Source organism: Gadus chalcogrammus, chromosome 8 (assembly GCF_026213295.1).
Source record: "Gadus chalcogrammus isolate NIFS_2021 chromosome 8, NIFS_Gcha_1.0, whole genome shotgun sequence".
NCBI lineage: Eukaryota > Metazoa > Chordata > Actinopteri > Gadiformes > Gadidae > Gadus > Gadus chalcogrammus.
The window spans coordinates 21,560,206-21,583,076 of record NC_079419.1 but is presented as its reverse complement, the minus strand read 5'-3'; the positions used below and the strand labels follow the sequence as shown (position 1 = coordinate 21,583,076).

General features: G+C 43.5%; 2 protein-coding genes across 2 annotated transcripts in view; one reads left to right on the top strand and one right to left on the bottom strand.

Annotated features, from left to right (window-relative positions):
• LOC130387491 (uncharacterized) overlaps positions 1-22,871 on the bottom strand; it is a 156,940-nt gene that overhangs the window by 82,063 nt on the left and 52,006 nt on the right. The gene's annotated exons all lie outside the window — the stretch shown is intronic.
• LOC130387495 (zinc finger BED domain-containing protein 4-like) lies at positions 13,803-14,729 on the top strand. The gene is made up of 2 exons (XM_056596608.1): positions 13,803-14,018; positions 14,137-14,729. Exons 1-2 carry the CDS (start codon positions 13,850-13,852, stop codon positions 14,550-14,552), a joined length of 585 nt encoding a protein of 194 aa, XP_056452583.1. The 5' UTR covers positions 13,803-13,849; the 3' UTR covers positions 14,553-14,729.

Here is a 22,871-nt window from a genome sequence, read left to right as displayed (position 1 = left end):
CCCACTCATGACCCACCTGCTGCGGCCATTCCCTGGACAACATCACACTCTGGAGAAGCGAGTGTTCAACTACCGCCTCAGCCGGGCTCGTCTGGTAGTGGAATGTGCCTTCGGAATCTTGGCATCTAGGTGGCGCATGTACCAGCGCGTGATTGGCACCAGTCCTGAGGTAGCTGAGGTGTGTGTGAGGGCCACCTGTGTGCTGCACAACTTTCTTGAGAGGAAGAAGCTGCAGGGGAGAAGACACAGGGTGGAACCGAACATCGAGCCATCGACTGATCCTGAAGCCCTGCGTGATGCACCCAGGATGGGCTCCAACAACGCCACCAGTCTGACCATCCAGATGCGGGAGGCCTACTGTGCGTTCTTCAACGAGGAGGGTGCAGTGCCATGGCAGCCAAGAGCCTAGGAACACAAAGGCTCTTCAACCAAACAGCTCTTTTAAGAGCTACCCATATCTTAAGAAAATAAGCATATTCCAACTACACCTGCACCTTCCTATACCTGCGTATATATTGTACATTTGCTCAAGGTTTTAAAAGTAACTGTAATAATGATTGTTAATGATCTGGTTTTGTTTTTTCACAGATGACCCGAGCCAGCTTTCAAGAATCCCTTTTGTCCTCCTGCAAGTGTACTGAAACATAATTCCACTTCCAAATTATAATGTATTATAAAAGGAACACATCACAATGAAAGTAATTTTTTTAATTAAGAACACAAAGAACAGAACAACAAAACGACAGAAACACCATAACTTAACAACATAACAAACATAACCTCACACACTCACTCACTCACTCACTCACTCACTCACTGTCATTCTCCCTAACCTCCCTATTCTGTAGCGCCTCCATATCCGCCGTTGAAACTATTTGGTACACCTGGTACCGCACCATGGCTCTACTTGGACTGGAGAGCCTTCTCATGGCGGGGAGGAGTGACATGAAAAAAATCTCATCCTCAGAGGGGGGCTGTGGCTGCGGCTGCGTCTGTGGCTGCGGCTGCGTCTGTGGCTGCGTCTGTGGCTCCATGAGCGCCAGCATGCCCTGCTCAAAAGAGGACATCTCAGTCCTACGACGCTTCCTACCCCTGCCCTCTTCTGGGGGCTGCACTCGCCACTGGCTCCTACCCACATGTCCACCGTCCGCGGCTGGGGTCGTGGCCGGGGCCGGGGCTGCTTCATCCACTGCTGGTGCTGGGGGTGACGGCGCACCTGCCTCTTCATGAGACCCACGTCTATGCTCCTCTGCCACCGCCATCACCGACACCAGGGATGGGTTACGATGCTGGAGGTTGGAGGTGGTCCCTCTATCTTGGAGGAATGGCGCCAGGAAGCCCATCAACCCCATGTACCTCCATACATGCTGCTTCGCACTGGCCCCTACCCCACTCCTCTGGGCTTCCTTCTCCTTCACCCTCTCCCTCCAATATCGGTCCCTGAGGGATCTCCACCTCTTCATACATTCAGGCACTGTAAATAAATATATGAAATAAAATGATTGATCACATTACAATCTACTTCATTCTTTTCATTATTATTTTCTGTATGTCTATGTACTCTTTAAAATCTATGTATCAGTAGCTATGCTGTAGCTGCTATGTTACGTTTTTGGATTCTGCATGCACGGTCCAAATCGAATTCATAAATACAGGGATATTGTTTCCAAAACGCATATGTATACAGAAAGTGCATGTTTAAACATGTGTCAGCAATTGCAACTATACATTCTAGGTAGCAGTTAATTAGATATTTTGGATGCAAATGCTGGACCATGCATGCTGTACTGCTAGCTGTCATTCAACACTGATTCATTTGAAAAGTAGTACATACATGAAAAATAATCAGAAAGGAAATTCATATTACCTATTTCCCCCACCTCCAATGACACATCTTGCCATGCCCGATTTTTTAGTCTGATGTCCCTGTATGTGAACATGGATTGGTCATACAAAATTGGCCGAGAACCAACGGCAATTATAAGTTTGTCCTCCATTTTTCAATTAACTTCTCATGCTTTCCAGCTTTTAAAGTATCGTCAGAGCCCGAGTCGCGTCACAGTGCTTAAATTTGCATACGCGATCTGATTGGATGACGGATCCGTCGCTGCCGAAAAAGTTGAACATATTTCAACTTCTTGACTGAGCCGAAGGCTCCAACGGAACGTACGGATCCACAATGCATTGCGCGTCCGTCCCCATTAAAGTCAATGGGGATCACGCAACAGACGGAGGTAGTGGGCATGGGGCGTAAGGAGCGCCATCGCACAGTAGCGATTGAGTGTATTGGCCATACTCTCAATCGAGAATGAAAGGAAATTGGATTTCACCTCTATTATCAACGAGTTCGCTGAACAGAAGGCACGCAGAGTTAACATCTGAACGGGTAAGAGCAGTTGTTATTTTATTATTGGTTATGGCCGCTGTGCCATGTAGGAGTATGTTACCATTGGCTATTTTGATTAGGCCATAGTTGTGCTGTTTGGGAAATGCAGTCGTGTGGTCAGCTGAATGGAGTATTTATGTTTTGTTTTTGATAGTAGGCAGTGTGTTGCAAATGCAGTGTACGTGGTCCTAATAATGTTTCCGCGATTTTGACGTGTGATCTAGGGATGCTAAGTCTCTGTCCGTGGTTCTGATGATGATTTTGCGTTCTCTCATTGTGGCGGCTGTTGGCTTAGGCCCTATGGGGGAGTGGATGCATTCGCGTGTGTGTGTGTGTTTGTGTTTGTGTGGGGGGGGGGGGGTTCGGTGGAGTGGGGCCCAGCGCGATCTTGCCACGAGGCCTAGCACAACTAAGCTACGCCACTGTTGCTTACACATTTTCTAGCAGTTGGAGCGCTTGGCCATAGAACAAATAATGATACTACTACTACAACGACTAGGCTTCTACTACTACGACTACTAATAATAACTCCAAAATGCATTTCCTGCAGAAAATGGCAACAAATAGCTAATGTGATCAAGTTTGAATACATTTGAAGTAAAATAGAGAATAGTTGTGCTGCTCTGTTGGCAATTTCCAGCTGAACTATAGACTGAAAACTTTTCAATCAACCAAAAACCCACCCAAAACGCATATCGCCTGACATCGGATAAATCAGATACTTAAGCTTGACTAATACATCATGAATCAAATCTCTATTTCTATGTTCTTGTAGCAATGAAACAGACAACACCACCATTCAACAATGTGTTTATTTAAATACAACAGTAGAAACAATGATCAATAATACATTTTACTGTCTTTTCTTTTTTTCTGAAATGTCTTTTAGAACAAAAATGAATAGAAAGACTGTGCCCGTCTCTTTATCAACCTTAAGACGAAGGACACGTGCAAACGTTAAAAAAAGGCTTCATCAAATTAGGACCGACATGACTGACATGACAGGAATAGGGGCAGATGACAGAGTTATTTCTGAGAACACTGCCCAACCCTCTTCAGCTGCACATGCAATGCCAGAGGTGCAAGTTTTTACTGAAGAGCACATGGAATTGGAGGCAGATTTTGATAATGTGTATTCAGATGGGTGTCTGCACTGTTGAGTATACTTCATATAACCCATCCCAATCTACCAAAGGATGGTAGGACCCTTCTCAAGACAAAAATGCATTATGCTATTCAGGAGAAGGCTGGGGGGAACTACCATCACTTTGGCATCCTTTCCTCCGTGAAGTCCACCCTAAGCAAATATGCCAAAACACTGGCAGAGGGCATGACATTGGGGCTGCAGATTAATATCGATGGTCTACCTTTATTTAAAAGTTCCACTGTACAGCTGTGGCCCATCCTTGGCTTACTGGTTAGCGTCCCCATGAACGAACCTGTTGTTATTGGGGCGTCCTGTGGACCAAAAAAAACTAGTTTGGCCACAGAGTTCCTATTTGATTTTGTCAGAGAACTACAGGAGCTAGAGGCTGGGTTTTGTTTTGGAGATAAGAACCTGAAGATTCGGCTTCAGACGGTAGTCTGTGATACACCTACCCGGGCCTTTGTGAAAAAAACAAAGGCCCATAATGCTTACCATGGGTGCCTACACCCAGGGAAATACCAGAACCGGCGTATGTCGTTCCCTGGACCAGAGTACCCCCTTAGAACTGACATCTCATTCAACCTGAAGGTTGATGAATTACACCACCATGAGGGGCCACATCCATTTCAGAACGTCAAGATTGGCATGGTAACACAGTTTCCCTTAGATTATATGCATCTAGTGTGTTTGGGAATTGTAAGGAAACTGCTCCAGACCTGGCTCCGGGGTCCGTTAACAGTAAGACTGCCGGCATTAATAGTGGTCAGGATGTCAAACTCCAGTCCATGAGGCCCTACGTGCCAATTGAGTTTGCCAGGAGACCAGGGTCGCTTAGGGAGTTGGACAGTTGGAAGGCAACTGAATTCCGACAGTTCTTACTGTACACTGGCCCTGTGGTGCTGGCAGGATTCCTGGACCGGAACATGTACTACAATTTCATGCTCCTGTCAACTGCTATATCCATTTTGGTGAGCCCTGAACACCTCAACCTTGCTGACTATGCTGGACAAATGCTAAAATCTTTTGTAAACCATTTTAATGAGCTTCATGGGACAGACCAGATTGTGTACAATGTCCACTGTCTGGTCCACCTGGCAGACGAGGTGAAGAGGCATGGCTGTCTGGACTCTTTTTCAGCGTTCCCATACGAGAACCAGCTCGGGAAAATAAAAAAACTCATTAGCAAACCTGAGTTCCCTCTAGCTCAGCTCATTCGGCGCCTTTCAGAGGTTACAGCTACCAAATTGGATGCTGATGCGGACATTATCCTGAAAAGGGAGCATTTTGTGGGCCCAATTGTTGTTGGCATGGAAGTTCATGCGCAATATGGGGAAATGCAATGTGAAAGGTGGACAATAAAACTATCAACAGGGGACAACATGTTTCTGGTGGGTGATAAAGTCTGCCTTATCAAAAACATTATCCAAAATGATAATGGTGTGTATGCTATTTGCACTGAATTTTCCCGGCAGTCTCCATTCTATACCTACCCCTTCAACTCCGAGAGAATGAACATATTTGTTGTAAATGATGCATCTGATGAGCTGAAGTCGGTTGAGGCGTCAGCACTGTCACAGAAATGTGTAGCCTTGCCGTACAGGGATGGTTTTGTGGCCATACCTCTCCTCCACTAAATGAAACAAAACAACCAAAAAACATAAACTATCAGTTCAATCAATTTATCAGTTTAAACAATCAGTTCAAGTTAAAATCTCTAATTATATAGTTGACCACTGACTATGAATCAGTTCAATCAATCAATCAGTTTAAACAATCAGTTCAAGTTAAAAATTCTAATTATATAGTTGACTACTGACTATGAATCAGTTCAATCAATCAGTTTAGACAATCAGTTCAAGTTAAAAACTTTAATAATATAGTTGACTACTGACTTCTGACTATGACTTCTATTACTCTGAATGAAAATTTGCTGTAAATATTTCACAAAGGTTGGTATTATTCCATGTATACACTACACCCATAATTTCATGTTTTCAATGCTGAAATTTTTATGCTGAATTTAACAAGCATTGATTCATGTCCCACGTGTCTCGATACCATGGACTGTACATAGTCTATAGATTATGAAACACCCAATCACACTGCCAAAGAATTGCAATAGTACCCTCATTTACGGTTGAACTGAAGTTCTACCTGACTATTATTATGACCTGTACTTTTACCTACCTTCTTCCCACCTTGGGGCACCATTAAGGTTAACTTTACTTGCTTATTTGTAAACACTGTACACTTGTGCATGCTTTATTTTTTTATTTTTTATTTCTTTCACGAAGAATAAATACCCCTTTTCTTTCTTTCTGCATTAAGGATGCCTTTTCATCTCATTAAATTTCAAATAAACGGGGACATTGCTGTTGTCCCAAATGAATGGTACGATGATGGGATGGTGTACTGGCCCAGCTATAAAAGCACTGAAAGGGTGGAAAGGGCAGCTTTTAATGAGGAGAAACCAGAGCCAAACTGGCCAAGATACGACGTCAATGTCGTCCGAACCTGTGGTATGCCAATTCATAAAATTCTTGTTTAAATATAATTTCATGGTTGCTTCTCCTTCTGCTTGGAATAACCTATTCTGTATATGTTCTGAAAAAATGCACATGAAATTGTCTTTGCCTTGCATTGTTTCATTTATACTATTCTTGGCCAGGTCTCTCTTGTAAGAGAGAGACCTGAGACCTCATCATCATCATCATCATCATCATCATCATCAATAATAATAATATTCTGTGCAGCTCTACAGCTAATTTGAAACTCATGTTCATTTTAACATAATTTAATTCTAGACAACTACAAAGATGCCATGAGAATCTTGAAGCAGTATCAGAATGGCTGCAACACCTCAGATCTGCAATCTGAGGCAGAGCTTGAGCATGAGGTTGATCTGCCAGATAAAAGGAACAGGAAGCCAGTGTAAGTGTCATGGTTCCCGCGGGTCCTTAAAATATTATTTTTTGTGAATTTAAGGCCATAAATTGTCTTAAATTGACTGGAAATTTGCTCTAGGTATTACATTTTGCAGAGGGTTTTTTAAGACACTGGAAATTGTCGCACACAAGAAATCACATAGTGTGTCTTTTAATTACGGCATTTTCAGGAGTTTTACGTTACGTTAACGTTGACATCAGTCATCAGTAGGCTAACTGGCTGGCGCTACTTTTAGCTAGTGACGGTTGACATCATTAGGCCAACTTGCGCTACTTTCAGGATGGGACGGTGCAAATACAATGAGAAATGGTTTGAGGAGGATAAGTTTCGGGGGTGGTTGGAGAAGGCAGGTGAATACGAGGCAAGGTGTCGTTTATCCCGAAAGACACTCATACTAGGGACCATGGGAGCAAAAGCTCTTGAGTCCCACATGAGGTCGCAGAAATATATCCGATACTCCGTGGCTACACCGATGCCCGTATTATTTGAAAGAAGTGGACTGAAAAGTTCAGCATCCGTGGCTAGTACTTCACATCAGACGGCGTTAACCGGCTTTGTGTCGCCACTAGAAACCCAGAAGGCGGACGTATTGTGGGTTCTCCACACGGTGAGCAGACATAATTCCTTCAAATCGAACAAGGACATTAGTAGCGTCTTGGCTGCTATGTTCCCAGATTCTGAGTTTGCGAAGTCGTTCATCTGTGGTGAAAACAAAACGGCCTGTCTTGCAAAATACGGCCTCGCATCTTTCATAAAAAGAGAGCTGTCACGCAGCATAAGCGATAAACAGTACGTCCTCATGTTCGATGAGAGTGAACAAAACCACTAAAAGCAAACAGATGGATATCCATGTGAGGTACTGGCCAACGGACGACACCGACAGCCATGTCATATCGCGGTACTATGGATCACAGTTCATGCTGGATCATTTTAATGTAAGTATTCCAAACAGTAAATTAATTAAATTGTGTGTGTGTGTGTGGGCTTTGACTTTTGCCCAAAAATCATATTCGCAGTTTGTTTGTTTATTAATATTAATATTTGAATATATTCAAATATTTATTAATAATATTTTGACCATTAAATTCCTTCAGTAAGACCTGGATTGGGCTTCGCAGGGTTTGTTTACCGGCGTTACTATGGTTACCGGTCCTGCGTGTTCCGACGGTTTATTAGGTATCTAATAAATCGCTGTCTAATCAATACTTCATTCACTGCCTCTTCCGTGGTCATTACAATATTATGCAACCCGGTCTCACAAAAATATGTGACACTGTCACGTTATTTAATCTATTGAAACGTGATCAGGGACACGTATTTTCAAAATGTTCGTGTCAAAAAGCACAAATTTCAAACTTATGTATTTCAATTGGAAGTATTTGTCGTGTCACTAAGCACGACTTCCAAACTAAGGTTCTGTCTGGGAGCGTTCTCCCTAATGTCCCTTAAGGAGCTCCGTACGGAACATTTATTGTTAAAAATTGTCTGTGATAACTAACAATATGTCAGCTTTTGGCCACCCGTTTCTACTTAAACTTGTCTGTGATAACTAACAATATGACAGCTTTCGGCCACCCGTTTCTACTTTCACCTTTGATTCTGAGAAATTGTGACAATTCACGGATATATTAAATGCAGGTGCGCTGCTCTGTAGGCAAACCGTGAAGGAAAAAAGGGTAGCTGCTTCATCTGTTCTTTTTAGAATTGTATGTCTTGATGTTTTGATCAGGCCATAGATCTATTGTCTTGTTTTTGGCTATGTGATTGGAAGTCCGCATCGATGCCTCGCAAGTCCAGTGTCGCGAGCGGACGTTGCCATGACATCTAGAAATCATACCGTATTTAATGGGTTATCATTAATATTGATGTGTAGGGGTTGATTATAACTCAATAATATTGTTTATACCACGGTCTGGGGCAATACTCGTATTCTGATTGGCTGCAGGGTGTGTGTTAACTCCTGATATAGGCCTACAGACACCTGCTAAGTAGTTCCAGTCAGTGTTTAGATTCTCTGCCCGACCCGATCCGACCCGCAGGCCGGGACGGGCCGATATTTCCCACCACTATCCTCGGGCCGGGCCTTTGATCGAGCGTTTTTATTTTTATTTTATCATTGGTTTATTGGCCTTATCTGAGGAGAAATCTATGCCATAAACAGAAATATTATAGGTCTTTATTACACGGGTCTTCTCAATGCCGTGCTACGCTCCGTTCACTTGCATGGGTAGTAGTCCGGTGACTTGTCAACCCCAGCGTCTTCCGTTGCTAAGCGACGTAACCGTCTTTGCGGACAAATTATTTCTCTGCTGATCAACACTACGAATGCTGGTAACGAATAAATTGTAAAAAAGACACAACATGTGAAGTTATTTTTTCGTTTTGGCAAGTAGCCGTGTAATAAGCGGGATAATGTATAGAACTTTGCCGGTCATTATCGAAAATAAGACCCTTCAGGGCGAAGCAAGACACCTTCGCTGCGCGTCGGTGTATTGTTCGCCCTGGTGGGACTTATTTTCCCGATAATGACCGGCGTTCTATGCATTACCCCTTACATATATATTTAGCAGAGTAGACCTAGTAACAAATGTGTACAAAGTTACATATATGTATTAAAAAAAATGTCGGGTTGAAATCGGGCTCGGGCTCATAATTACAGTTAATGTGTCGGGGCGGGCCGGGCTAATGTGGACGGGCTCGGGCTTGATTTTCTTTATTAATCTTTATTAATCGAATGGGAAATGCAATAGGCCTATTTTAGGACCGAATCACCGTTAAACTTGTATCTAATAAAATTTCTAGCGAGAAATATACTTTTTACTTGCATAATCTTTAGTCAGTGATTACATCTGATCTTTAGTTTTATAGTTATTAGGAAGATTTTATCGGCTCGCTCGCATGTTTCAACAACGTCAGGTTGCTAGGGACGCTGCTTTCGCTAAACTGGCAGCTCACGTGTTTCCTGCGTTTGTGTTATTAAACCGTTACTTTATGTAACTTTTAATGATATCATCTTGTTACAAACACGTATATCTGAGAGCCAACCCAGTCGCCAAAAGCATACGTTGACAGTGTACGTTTTCGTGAACACTGGATTACGTCGCATTTCAGCATAAAATAGCGTGTTATATGCACACGTACACACACACACGCACACACACACACAATGCTTTTCGCTGCTAAAACAACAACAACAAATATTCCCTCAAATATTATTACTTTCAAAACATTGGTCAAAGTGGAATATCTTTTTATTTGGGCTGCTTCTAGGACATTTTGGTTGGATTTTCAACGGTATGTGGGCAGGACGTTTTTTGCAGGACCTGGCAACCCTGCGCTGTTGCACGAGGTGCTGAAATGCTCCGGAACAGATCTGGATCCACATTTAGGGCTTCGGCCTCCTAATTGATAATTGTAGTATAATTGAATGCCCTCTTTCATATATATGATACCTCCACCACTGGGACGTGGCAACAATTCTCCAAATCCATATGGGGAGGGGGGGGGGTGATGCTTGTGGACAGTAGGGTTGTACACTAGACATAAATAGGAAGCAAACTCAGGAGAAGGAATGACCTCTCATAAATATTTATTTAATAAATTGTTTCAAATAACCCTGCCTCGTTAAATCAATGAGCTTGGTGTTTTGCTTTCAAAAATAGGTTATAGAAGAAGTCTAAACTGCAGAAAATAAAAACATCCAAGCTGCCTTTTAAGGATACCTTGGAATATCTGTCTATTTTTTAACCATCGGACCCTAGTTTACGACAAAAACAACACAATTGACGACAGCTCCTTTGCCGCGTGGTTTTTAGAACCATGTAAGGATTAGAAGGGGCGGTCGATAGCAACCACCATAGCAACCATGACGGTCAAGTGACTGGATGCAGCCCCGTTGAAAAAAATAGAATACCACCCTACACACTCAGGAGATTAATGATATTTAAATTATTATGAACATGAAGTCTTTATTTGCATGGGTTTACATTTCGTTCTGTGTAGTAGGGGTGTAAATCTCTGGTTTCATCACGATACGATATTATATCGATTCATTGGACAACAATACGATATTTGCCGATATCAAAAGTCTGCCGTGATACGATACGATACGATTTGATTCAGGGGCATGCGATCGATATGAGACGATATCATATGCCCATTTAACACAACCTCTTACAATCACATCAACTCACATCAACTTAATTATAATTTCCTCATTTTATTTCTTTGCTCTTCCGGATATTTAAAACAAAAACAATCCATTTTTAATACAAATAATAAAGTGCCACATAATTAGATTTAAGTGCCAAAGGTTTTTTATGGCTTAAATTAAAGAGCCTGTAATGATCTTTCATTTTGAACGTAGACCATTCCCAACCGATCTGTGTGGATAGTTTTCTTCTAAAAACAAAACATCCCTCGGAATCATCTTGGCTGTAAAGATAAGCCGTCCGTGTTGCCAGATTGGGCACATTTTTCAGCCCGATTTGGCTACTTTTAATCACATTAGGCTGGAAAAACGGGACGTATGCCCAATCTGGCAACACAAAACGAAACTAGACATCCTCGCGCTCACACATGTGCTCGCTGTTGCCTCATTTAACCGGTGAATGGATAGGAGCGGCTTGGCGCTTTGCGCAGAAATAGTTTCCAAACACCCGCGAAAGGAGATATATAATAATAAAAGCGTGTAATACAGCGATATGCATCGATGTTTGGGCGTTGCATCGATGCAGCTGGATCGTTCGCCAATCAATCGATGTATCGATCTACATCGATGTATCGTTACACCCCTACTGTGTAGCATGGAAAAATCTGAGAAACACTCCCATTCAGAATGCATTGGTTTATATTTCGTTCTTTGGAGCACAGATATTTTTATATATATTTTTTTTTTTCAGTTTTTGAGGAGGTGCTTCAAAGATGCTAATTTTTCTGCAATAATCCAAAATCCAATGGAAAAACCCGTTGGCTTTTTTGTCAAGGGAACCCAGGGCGACGCTTCCGGGTTGGCCAACATACGTCATCGCTCCACCACGCTATACTGTAAAATAGGGGTGTAACGATATACCGTAAAACGGTATATCGCGATATGAAAAGGCCACGAATGTCAACCGTACGTTGTTTCATGTAATACCGTGTCGCGGTATAGCTGCGAGATTGCATGGTAAATGCGCACTGTCATTGTGGGGAGTCTGGTGAGCGACATTGTCATTAAAATGTTCCAATCAACTTAACACTGTATGCCCAGGCAGCCCACACCACACAAAATAATAAAGCATTGACACAACACCACTGAAATATGACGCCTAATTTGAAAATCAACAGTCCCCTCTCACGTGGACCTTTGTTTGTAAACACTAACCAGCTCAGTTTTGCACTGTCCGTTACAACAACATTATTCAAACAGTCGCCGAGAAAACGCTAGCAGAGATTAAAAGAGAAGAATAGCGATTGAAAGTAATTTACCTGTTGGAGCAGAAAGTGGTTCATCACGGGTCAGTGATTATGAATTCAGGCGAACAAGACGCCTCTCCGCTATTTAGGCCACCAAAACGAACCAGGTCGGCAGTGTGGGAATTTTTCGGCTATCCAAAGGATGAAGACGGCAAAATTCTTGAAGATGGAATGCCGACTTGCAAACGCTGCAAGAGGAAAGTGCCTTGCAAAGCGGCAAACACGTCCAACATGGCATATCATCTCCGTGAGAAACATCCACAAGACCATGCCAAAATCATCAAAACCACGGTAAGGTTGGCAAACATCCATGACAGATTATATAAATATGTCCAATGATCCTTAATATGTTCACCATAACTTTACGTTAGCTTGTGTACTACCGGCATGTTGCGCAGAAGTATGGAATCATTACTAGGTCACACTTAGGTGACGTTGCCCACCTCCGATAATGAGAGGGAGGGAGGGAGGCGTGAGAAGAGTGCGCTGTAAAAACATACATTTTGGGACAGAATTTTTTTAATAATAATTAACAAATAAAAATATCGTAATCCTTTTTTTATTTCATTAAGTCAGAATGTATTAAGATAAAAACAGCGTTAAATAAAAAGGGTAATAGGCCAACATAGATACATTGAAAACGATCACACTATTGTTAAGTGATTTTAATTTTAAAGATAATTTTAAAATGACAGACCTAAAAGTGCCTCAATTAAGTTGCATAACCAAGTTGTGTGTACCTTGTTGAAATTGTATCTGTAATATGGGCTTCTGTTTTGTGTTTCTATTAGGAGAAAGCAAGTCCTTCAAGTGCGCCATCAAGCAGCCAACCAAATATAAAAGAATCCTTTGCCAAGGGAGCAAAATATGCTCCCAAATCAAAAGAGGCAAAGGAATTGGATGAAGCAGTGGCATTTTTTATTGCAAAGGACATGATGCCTTTCCAAATGGTTGAAAAGCCTGGATTCAAGCATTTGATGGAGAAGACGGCCCCACGCTACAAGCTACCATCTCGGGTTTACTTTTCTGAATCAGAGATTCCCCGGATGTTTGAAAAGGTGCGTGCGAGTATTCAGAAAAAGGTGTCTGAGGGAGAGTGGTTTTCAGCAACCACAGACCTGTGGACGAGCAGCAGTGGTGGAGGTGAACCCTACATCAGTTTAACCATCCACTACATCTCCCCGGATTGGAAGCTGATGTCCCACTGCTTGGAAACAATGTATTTCCCGGAAGACCACACCCACGCCCACATTTTAGAAATTATCGACAGTATTCTCCAGGCTTGGAAAATACCGAGAGAGAAGATTGTCTGTTTCACAACAGATAATGCCTCCAACATGAGGAAGGCATTTGAAGATGACCAACATCCTTGGGTGTGGTTAGGGTGTTTTGGGCACAATCTAAATTTAGCGATCTCAAAAGCCTTGGGCATACAGAAAGTACAACTGGCAGTCAAGGCATGCAGGCACCTGGTGGAAGCCTTTTCACGAAGCTGGAAGAAGAAACGCGCACTCAAAAAGAAGCAAAATGACCTGGAGCTCCCAAACCATGCCCTCATACATGATGTGGTAACCAGGTGGGGTTCCACCTTCAAAATGGTATCCCGATTCTTGGAGCAGCAGCAACCTGTTAGCAGTGTTTTAGCTGACGACCGGAGCTCATGGGCTCTGATGCCAAAGGAACACCACATCACCACTTTGGAGAATCTTAGGCAGCTCCTCTCCCCCCTTAACGATTTCACAGATGCCCTTGCCTCGGAGACAAGGGTCACCATGTCAGCTTTGAAACCAATAATGGAGCACATCATTGGCGAGATCCTTCTCATTGATGGTGCAGATTCAGCTGACACCAAGGCAATGAAGCAGGCAATTAGAGGCAACTTGGAGGCAAGGTACTCAGAGAAGGCAAAACAAATGATGGAAATGTGCTGTTTCTTAGATCCCAGATTTAAGGAAAGCTTCTGTGCCAACATTGATGAAACAAAGAAGGCCTGCATTGGAGAAGCCATGAAGCTTCTTCCTCCAACAGCTGCACCTCCAGGGACAGAAGAAACATCTGTTCTGCTGCCTCCTACAACATCTTGTATGTACCACATTGTATCTTTGCTGCTTTTATGTAAAGCACTTTTATTGCATTCAATATGTGAAAATGTGCTGCTGCTGTATAAATTAATCTTTCTTGCTTTGCTTGCTTGCTCCAGCAGCACAATCAGAAGGAGCTACAAACGGTGAGGGAAGAGGCAGCAAGAAAACCTTGTCTGGGATCCTGAAGCACATAAAGTCCATTAGAGCTAGACAGGATGACAACATCGATGAGAGGGGACCCATGACACCTGAGCAGACTCTGAGGAATGAAATAACCCTGTACTTGTCCATGCCATCCATCGACGAAGCTGCTGATCCCTTGCAGTGGTGGAACTACAACCAACGGCAGCTTCCACTCCTAGCTAATGTGGTGAAAAGGTTCTTCTGTATCCCTGCAACAAGCGTGCCATCTGAGAGGGCATTCAGCACAAGTGGGCACATTCTCTCTCCCCAAAGGTCCGGACTCACAGTTTCAAATGTAAACATGCTGTCCTTCCTGCACAACAACCTGTCCAAAGACTCCTCAGAGTAATCAATTAATTGGACGTTTAACTTTAATAAATACATGACTGGCCAGATACTTTACAGTGTCAGTAGTTCAGAGGGAAAGAGAGCAGTGGGCTTTAAGCTGAGGGCAGACTAGAGTGAGTGTCACTTCAGTTACTGCTTTAATTTTTCTCAGGTAAAAAAGCAGTAGAGAAACAGTATCTTTTTTGGTAATTAGTTGTTTGAATAATTATTCTTAATGTTGTTAAATGTTTAAGTTGTTAAGTTGTTAATAAATATTTTCTTCAGAGCAAATACATTTTTCTGTCTTATTTTAATCTAATTGACAGCTAAAAGTTAATATCGTATCGTGATATCGCGATACTAATTTTGATATCGTATCGTATCGTATCGTACTAAAAATGTCATATCGTTACACCCCTACTGTAAAAACACATGTTCAAGTTGAATGGTAATGCATGAATTTATTCTTTATTCTGCCATCGTATTTATTTAAGGGGGGAGGGGGGGCATACAAGTCTTTTGGCCATAGTGGATCCAGATCTGTTCCGGAGCATTTCAGCACCTCGGGCAACAGCGCAGGGTTGCCAGGTCCTGCAAAAAAGGTCCTGCCCACATACCGTTCAAAATCCACCCAAAATGTCCTAGAAGGAGCCCAAATAAAAAAGATATTCCACTTTGGCCAATGTTTTGAAAGTAATAATATTTGAGGGAATATTTTTTGTTGTTGTTTAAGCAGCGAAATGCATTGTGTGTGTGTGTGTGTGTGTGTGTGTGTGTGTGTGTGTGTGTGTGTGTGTGTGTGTGTGTGTGTGTGTGTGTTTAACACGCTATTTTATGTTGAAATGCGACGTAATCCAGTGTTCACGAAAACGTACACTGTCAACGTATGCTTTTGGCGACTGGGTTGGCTCTCAGATATACGTGTTTCTAACAAGATGATATCATTAAAAGTTATATAAAGTAACAGTTTAATAACACAAACGCAGGCAACACGTGAGCTGCTAGTTTAGCGAAAGCAGCGTCCCTAGCAACCTGACGTTGTTGAAACATGCGAGCGAGCCGATAAAATCTTCCTAATAACTATCAGACACAATCACTGACTAAAGATTATGCAAGTAAAAAGTATATTTCTCGCTAGAAATGTTATTAGAAACACGTTTAACGGTGATTCGGTCCTAAAATAGGCCTATTGGGTTTCCCATTCAGATAATAAAGATTAATAAAGAAAATCAAGCCCGAGCCCGTGCACGTTCTGTCCGAGCCCGGCCCGACCCGACACATTAACTGTAATTATGAGCCCGAGCCCGATTTCAACCCGACATTTTAATACATATGTGACTTTGTACACATTTGTTACTAGGCCTACTCTGCTAAATATATATGTAAGGGATAATGTATAGAACGCCGGTCATTATCGGGAAAATAAGCCCCGCCAGTGCGAACAGTACACCGACGCGCAGCGAAGGTGTCTTGCTTCGCCCTGAAGGGTCTTATTTTTGATAATGACCGGCGACGTTCTATACATTATCCCGCTTATTACACGGCTAATTGCCAAAACGAAAAAATAACTTCACATGCTGTATAGAACGTCGCGGACCCGCGACGGGCGGGCTCGGGCAGAGAATCTAAACACTGACTTGAACTACTTAGCAGGTGTCTGTAGGCCTATATCAGGAGTTAATGCACGCCCTGCAGCCAATCAGAATACGAGTATTGCCCCAGACCGTGGTATAAACAATATTATTCACGAGTTATAATCAACCCCTACACATCAAGATTAATGATAACCCATTAAATACGGTATGATTTCTAGATGTCATGGCAACGTCCGCTCGCGACACTGGACTTGCGAGGCAAGGATGCGGATTTCAATTCACATAGCCAAAAACAAGACAACAGATCTATGGCTAGATCAAAACACCAAGACATACAATTCTAAAAAGAACAGATGAAGCAGCTACCCTTTTTTCCTTCGCGGTTTGCCTACAGAGCAGCGCACCTGCATTTAATATATCCGTGAATTGTCACAATTTCTCAGAATTAAAGGTGAAAGTAGAAACGGCTGGCCAAAAGCTTTTTATATCGTTAGTTATCACAGACAATTTTCAACAATGAATGATCTGTACGGAGCTCCTTAAGGGACATTAGGGAGAACGCTCCCGGACCACCTTATGGGTTGAATTGCGTGTGTCTCACGCCGAATGCATGAGACTTGAGAGCCCTGTATTTACTTGACACCAACCAGCACCGCAAACGTTCTCTCCCGCTTGAGATTACCTCTTTCTTTATAGGTTCATGGGTCTGATGCGCCGATTTCCCATGCTGATATTTCCGGAGATTCTCGGGCATCTTCGACAATTTGGCTATAGATTGTCTCATTACACGCTAAATAATATAATTGTAGCCTAATTATATATGTAGCCTATATATATATATATAGGCAATATATATAATTAGGCAATATATATATATATAGCATTTGTGGTTTTGGCACAAACATCACTAGGGTGCACTGTACTATCTACGCACACCCTTTCTGAAGCCTCTCTCTCGCTCTCTCTCTCTGTCCCTCCCTCTCTCTCTTTCTCTCTCGTAGCGTTTTGTGGAGCAAGTTAATTGTCTGAGAACACTCCCATTCAGAATGCATTGGTTTACATTTCATTCTGTGTAGCACGAAAAAAGTCGGACTATCGTGCTCTGGAACACGATTCAATAGATTAACGTTCGCGTGATACCGGGTTGAATTATATGGTAAGAACCTGGTAATACCATGGAAACAAACAAGGCTTCCTTTTACAGTACAGTTTCAGCTTACTTACTGGGTAAATTGTTGTGTTTTACTTGGTAACGTCGCAGAACGTACATGGTACAAGTTTGTGTTGACTGCATGGACAATGGAATGTATCTATTATAAATGAGATGGTAAGATCTTTGTTTAGGCAACAAATGGAGAGGACGCTGGCGCTGTCTGTTTGCCGCTTCTCCAAGCAATTTTTGGGCCAATTTTGGCCAATTTTAATTTAAAAAGTGATTTTTTGTTGACATATAATCTCTACTTGGTTCCCTGCAAGCTACATCAGCGACGAAAAGCAAGCTTATGGACTGTCTGTAGTTGTTCCAGTGTTATTGTGTTATTGTGAAGAGCCGTGTAGCTCACTTGTTATTTTGGCGTCCCTAGTAACGGCTAATAACGGCTAAAACAAGTAGCTGATGTGACATTTTCCTGGTCACTGCTGGTGTTTTTTTTCGGTGATCCTGGTGAGGAATATGCCCTGGTCAACCTGCTAAGCTGTCTCTACTGTCTCGTGGATTTTCTGCACTGCCTCCCAGCTCTTCCCCAGATGCGTCGGGTCCGTACCTAGCTACAAACAGGCAAACATCACTCAACATCAGGTTCGATGTTGACGTATTTCGCCCCACAGCTGCTGAAGTACAACAATCGCTCCATCCCACCCTGTATTTCCACCATTAAGCAGCTAGGACTATTGCGTAGACCTCGATATATCCACAGAGGCTCAGGGAGAAACTTTATTTATGGTCAGCCTGCCGGCTTCATCACATCCATTAGGTCCGCTGAGACGGCTGAGGGCAAAAGACGTAACATCGCGAGATCCCCGCACTCCCGGCTGGATAGATTTCATGGAGTGGATTCCAACCTGCGCGGAGTGGATTTTAAGGCTCTGCGACCTGTACAGAGAATAACTCCACAGTCACTGGTTAAATTTGAACTTTTCAACACTCAATCCTTAAATAATAAATCCAGCTTGCTTGAAGAGCATATCAGGGAAAAAGGACTTGACTTCATGTGTCTAACAGAAACCTGGCACCAGCCAGAGGTTTACTCTGCCCTAAACGAAGCCTGTCCCCCAGGCTACAGTTACTTGGAGGCAGCCCGCAGAACTGGACGCGGTGGTGGCCTAGCTGTCATCCACAAACAGGACCTGGAGTTGTCCCCCATGGTGCTGCCTACAACTTCCTCCTTTGAATTGCATTCACATGCAAGCCCCCCCATCCCATGACTGTTCTACATATACAGGCCCCCAAAACCCAACTCTGCTTTCATCCCGGAAATGTCTGATTTCCTCACAACACTCTGTACTACCTCTGCCAATACCATCATTCTGGGTGATTTAAATATTCATGTTGACACCCCCTCATGCCAGCCCGCTGCTGATTTTCTTCAGCTGCTAGACTCCCTCAACCTACAACAACATGTTGATGCCCCCACACACTCCAGAGGACACACAATTGACCTGGTCATCTCAAACTCCGCCCCCATCAGCAACCTACAGGTCTATGATCTTGGCGTCTCGGATCACAGAGTTGTGTCAATGGAGCTCCCTTTTCCTTCTTCCCACACCAAACCAAAGCGGCAGATCCACTTCAGGAATGTGAAAAATATCAACATGGATGCCCTGGCCCTGGACCTTCAACATCTCTCCTCTGGCTCAACTGACTCCCTCTCTGTTGCTGACTCAGTGGACTTATACAACCAGTCCCTGAGCAGTCTCCTGGATCTCCACGCCCCCTTAACATCAAGGTCAGTCTCCTTCTCGCGCTCCGCACCCTGGTACATCAGTGAACTACGTACAATGAAGGCTGCTGGGCGTGTCCTTGAGCGGCGACTCAAGGCCTCTGGTCTGACCGTTTACAAACAGGCATACAGGGAACACAGGAGGGCATATGCTGAAGCCCTGAATAATGCACGGTCCAGGTTCTATTCCACAATAATCAACAATAGCCCTGGTAACTCCAAACAGCTCTTTTCAACTATCCATCACCTTCTCAAACCCCCTTTACCATCCCAATCTGATGTCACCACGGAGAGGTGCAACATGCACATCAACTTTTTTAAACAAAAAATGAATAACATCCGCTCACACATCTCCACCACTACTGCCCTGCCCCTTCCAACTGCTGACCCACCGATTGACTCCGTCCAGACCCTCTGCTCCTTCTCCAGCATCACAAAGGAAGAGGTGGAGGACGTCATCAGGAAAATGAAGCCATCCACCTGTGCACTAGACCCCTTCCCTACAGCTCTGCTGAAGGCCAACATCTCTGCTGTCTCTCCACTCATCACCAATATCATTAACCACTCCCTCCTGGCCGGCCATATCCCATCTGCATTAAAAACTGCTGTCATCAGACCAACATTAAAAAAACCTACCCTTGATCCAGAAGTCCTCTCCAACTACAGGCCCATCTCAAATCTCCCATTTCTGTCAAAAGTTCTGGAAAAAACAGTTGCAGCACAACTCCAGGATCACCTCATACAACATCACTTGTTTGAAAAATTCCAGTCTGGTTTCCGCTATGGCCACAGTACAGAAACAGCCTTGGTCAGGGTCACAAATGACCTCCTGATGGCAGCAGACACCGGCTCCCCATCTCTCCTCATCCTCCTGGACTTAACAGCTGCTTTTGATACGGTTGACCACAATATTCTCCTTCACCGCCTGCAATACACCATTGGACTATCAGGAAATGTAAAGAACTGGTTCACCTCGTACCTCACTGACAGAACTGAGCACGTTGCCCTGGGCAAAGCAAAATCACACACCAACAACGTCACCTGCGGTGTCCCCCAGTGCTCGGTGTTGGGCCCCACACTGTTCTCACTGTACATACTCCCCCTGGGTAGTGTCATTAGCAGGCATGGCTTATCTTACCACTGCTATGCTGATGATACACAGCTCTACATCAGGACAACCCCCACTTCTTCTGCCCCTCTGCCAACGTCCACACTGTCAAGCTATCTAGTGTTTGTGCAGCTTCCCTGCTTGAAAGGGATTGGTACAGACCATAGGAGGTTTAACTGGGTTCCACTCATGCAATGACCACACCGTTTTCCTTCTTTAACTCCTCTTTACTTTTCTTTTTGTATTTTCACAGGTACAGGTAAGTTGTAGCAGGTAGGTATTGTGGGTACAGTTGTAAGTGGGTTGCAAGTGGTAAACTGCTAGGTATACTGCAAGGTAAAAAACCTTTAAAGAAACCAAAAATAACTACAGTAAATGCAGTGCAGAATGAAATAGTAAATACTAACATGTTTTTCATATATGCATTTAAATACTTATAAATATAAATATATTAATATAAATATAAATATTATTAATAGTTTTTAATGTCTAAGCATATTTTCATGAATTCTGTTTTAAATATATGAAACCATTTTTAACTGCTTTAAATATCAATTCATTTTTAAATGCACAAATTCATCTTAACTGTTTTTTTTTAATATAATCACTCATTTGAAATGTAAATATAAATAGATCAATAAAGTCAAATAGAAATAACTTTAGCTGTATTCAAATCATTTCTATCAATCTACAGATCAAAAAATAAACCCCATTTGTTTTCAAACAATTTGCAGTCAAACAATCATGTGGCATCAAACACCAAACAATTGTCCATGCTTAAACGCACGTTTTAACGTGCGCTACAAGCGGTTGCGCAACTTTACAATCCTTACACTAACAAAATCTTTCTCTTACCGGCCGTTTCTCCAGGCTTTTTATGGCTGTACCAGCGCTGCTTTTCCCACGTTTTCTAGCGCAGCTTTGCTGCTGCTGGACAGAACGCTGTCTGATTTGTTTGCAACTGCCGTTTCCTGAAAGAGTCTCTCTTCCCCTTTCTGTCCTTTCCGGTAAGGTGACGCAATGATGCGGATTTCCCAGGTAACGCTCTGAGGAGGGATTCCCCCAGCTGTCAGTCGGCGCTGCATATTAACCCCTTCATATCCAGCGGGGATTTTCCAAGTTGACTTCACACCTCCCACTCGACCTTCCAGTGGAGACACCTGGGAGGTTGCATGTTACAGGTTGCATGTTACAGGGTCAGATGTTTAGTTCTGTTCTTCGGTGGGAAGCAAGACCACTAGTCGCCTTACGTCTCTGTGAAGAACTGCTGCTGGGATCTTTTCTTTGAATTTCTTAGATGTTCGGTGACTTACTTTTGCTCCGGTAGGCCTTGTGACAGGAACGGGGTAGCTTGGGAAGGTTCTGACATTGACGTCCCTCACAACTCCTTTGCTGTCCGAGTTGACGCTAACCACTCTTGCAATCCTGAACTGACCCCTAAGGGAGTTTTGGTCCGCCATCCAGACGATGTCCCCGACTGCGACATTTCTCTTGGCGGTATGCCATTTGTTCCTTACGAATAAGTTAGGACCAGCAAGTTGACTCCAGTTCCTCCAGAACTTGTTAACTTGCGCTTGCACTTCTTTAAGCCTTTTGTAGGGATAGTCACTGAAGTCGAATGTTCTGACATCTCCACCCTGTGATGCTCGTCCGAGCAGGAGACAGTTAGGAGTGATGAACTGGACGCTGTCTTCTCGGCTCTGTGTCCTGGCGTCAATTGGTCTTTCATTTGCAAGATTGGCAGCCGTGTAGAGAGTTGTTTGGAATTCACTCCAACTTAGGCCGGACTCTCCTCCAAGACTCTGCAGTGCTCTCTTGACAATGCGCACAGCAGCTTCTGCGGCACCATTCCGGTGTGGAGAATCGGCTGGATGAATCTTCCACGACCATTCTGTGCCATCCTTGGCAGCTCTCTCCTCCAGGGTAGCTTTGTCAAGATTGGCAAGGAATCGGTACTGTTCTTCTAGGACTGGCTTAGCCCCAATGAAGTTGGTCCCAGGATCTGACCAGATTTTCTTTGTATGACCTCTTAGTGCTGTGTACCTCTGGTAGGCAAACAGAAAACTCTCTGTGGACTGAGAGTTCACCAGCTCGGTGTGAATAGCTCTGGAGGCCATGCAACAAAACACAATTCCCCAAACCTTCAGTGACACTCTTTTCTTTACATCATCCCTGACTTGGTAGGGTCCGAAGAGGTCGACTGTGTAGTGGAATGGGGCAGCTGGTTCTGTCCTCTCTGGAGGTAGATCACCCATTATTTGCTGGCATCTTTTTGCTTTAGTTTTCCTGCAGAACATGCAGTTTTCGACCGCTTTTTGAGCAATTCTCCGACCTTTCACGACCCATGCTCTTCTTCTCATCTTGAGCAAGGTCCCGGCCACTCCATCGTGGTTCTCCTCGTGGGCTTCTCGTGCTAACAGTGTCGACACCCAGGCTTCGTAAGGCAAGATGGGGACAGCAACTTTATCTTCATTGAAGATCTGCACACGACCCCCACAGACCAACAATCCAGTCTCTGGGTCTCTGTACACCACCAGCCTGTCTGTGGTTGTGCTTGGGAAGAATGCACTTTGCTGTGCCGCAAGGAAGATGTCTTTTAGGGCGTCTTTCCTCTCTGTCACTGAGATGACTTTTGAAAACGACACTGCCTCCCACTTTGGATTGTTTGCAGTTCGCTTGTTCCCTTTCATGAACATCCT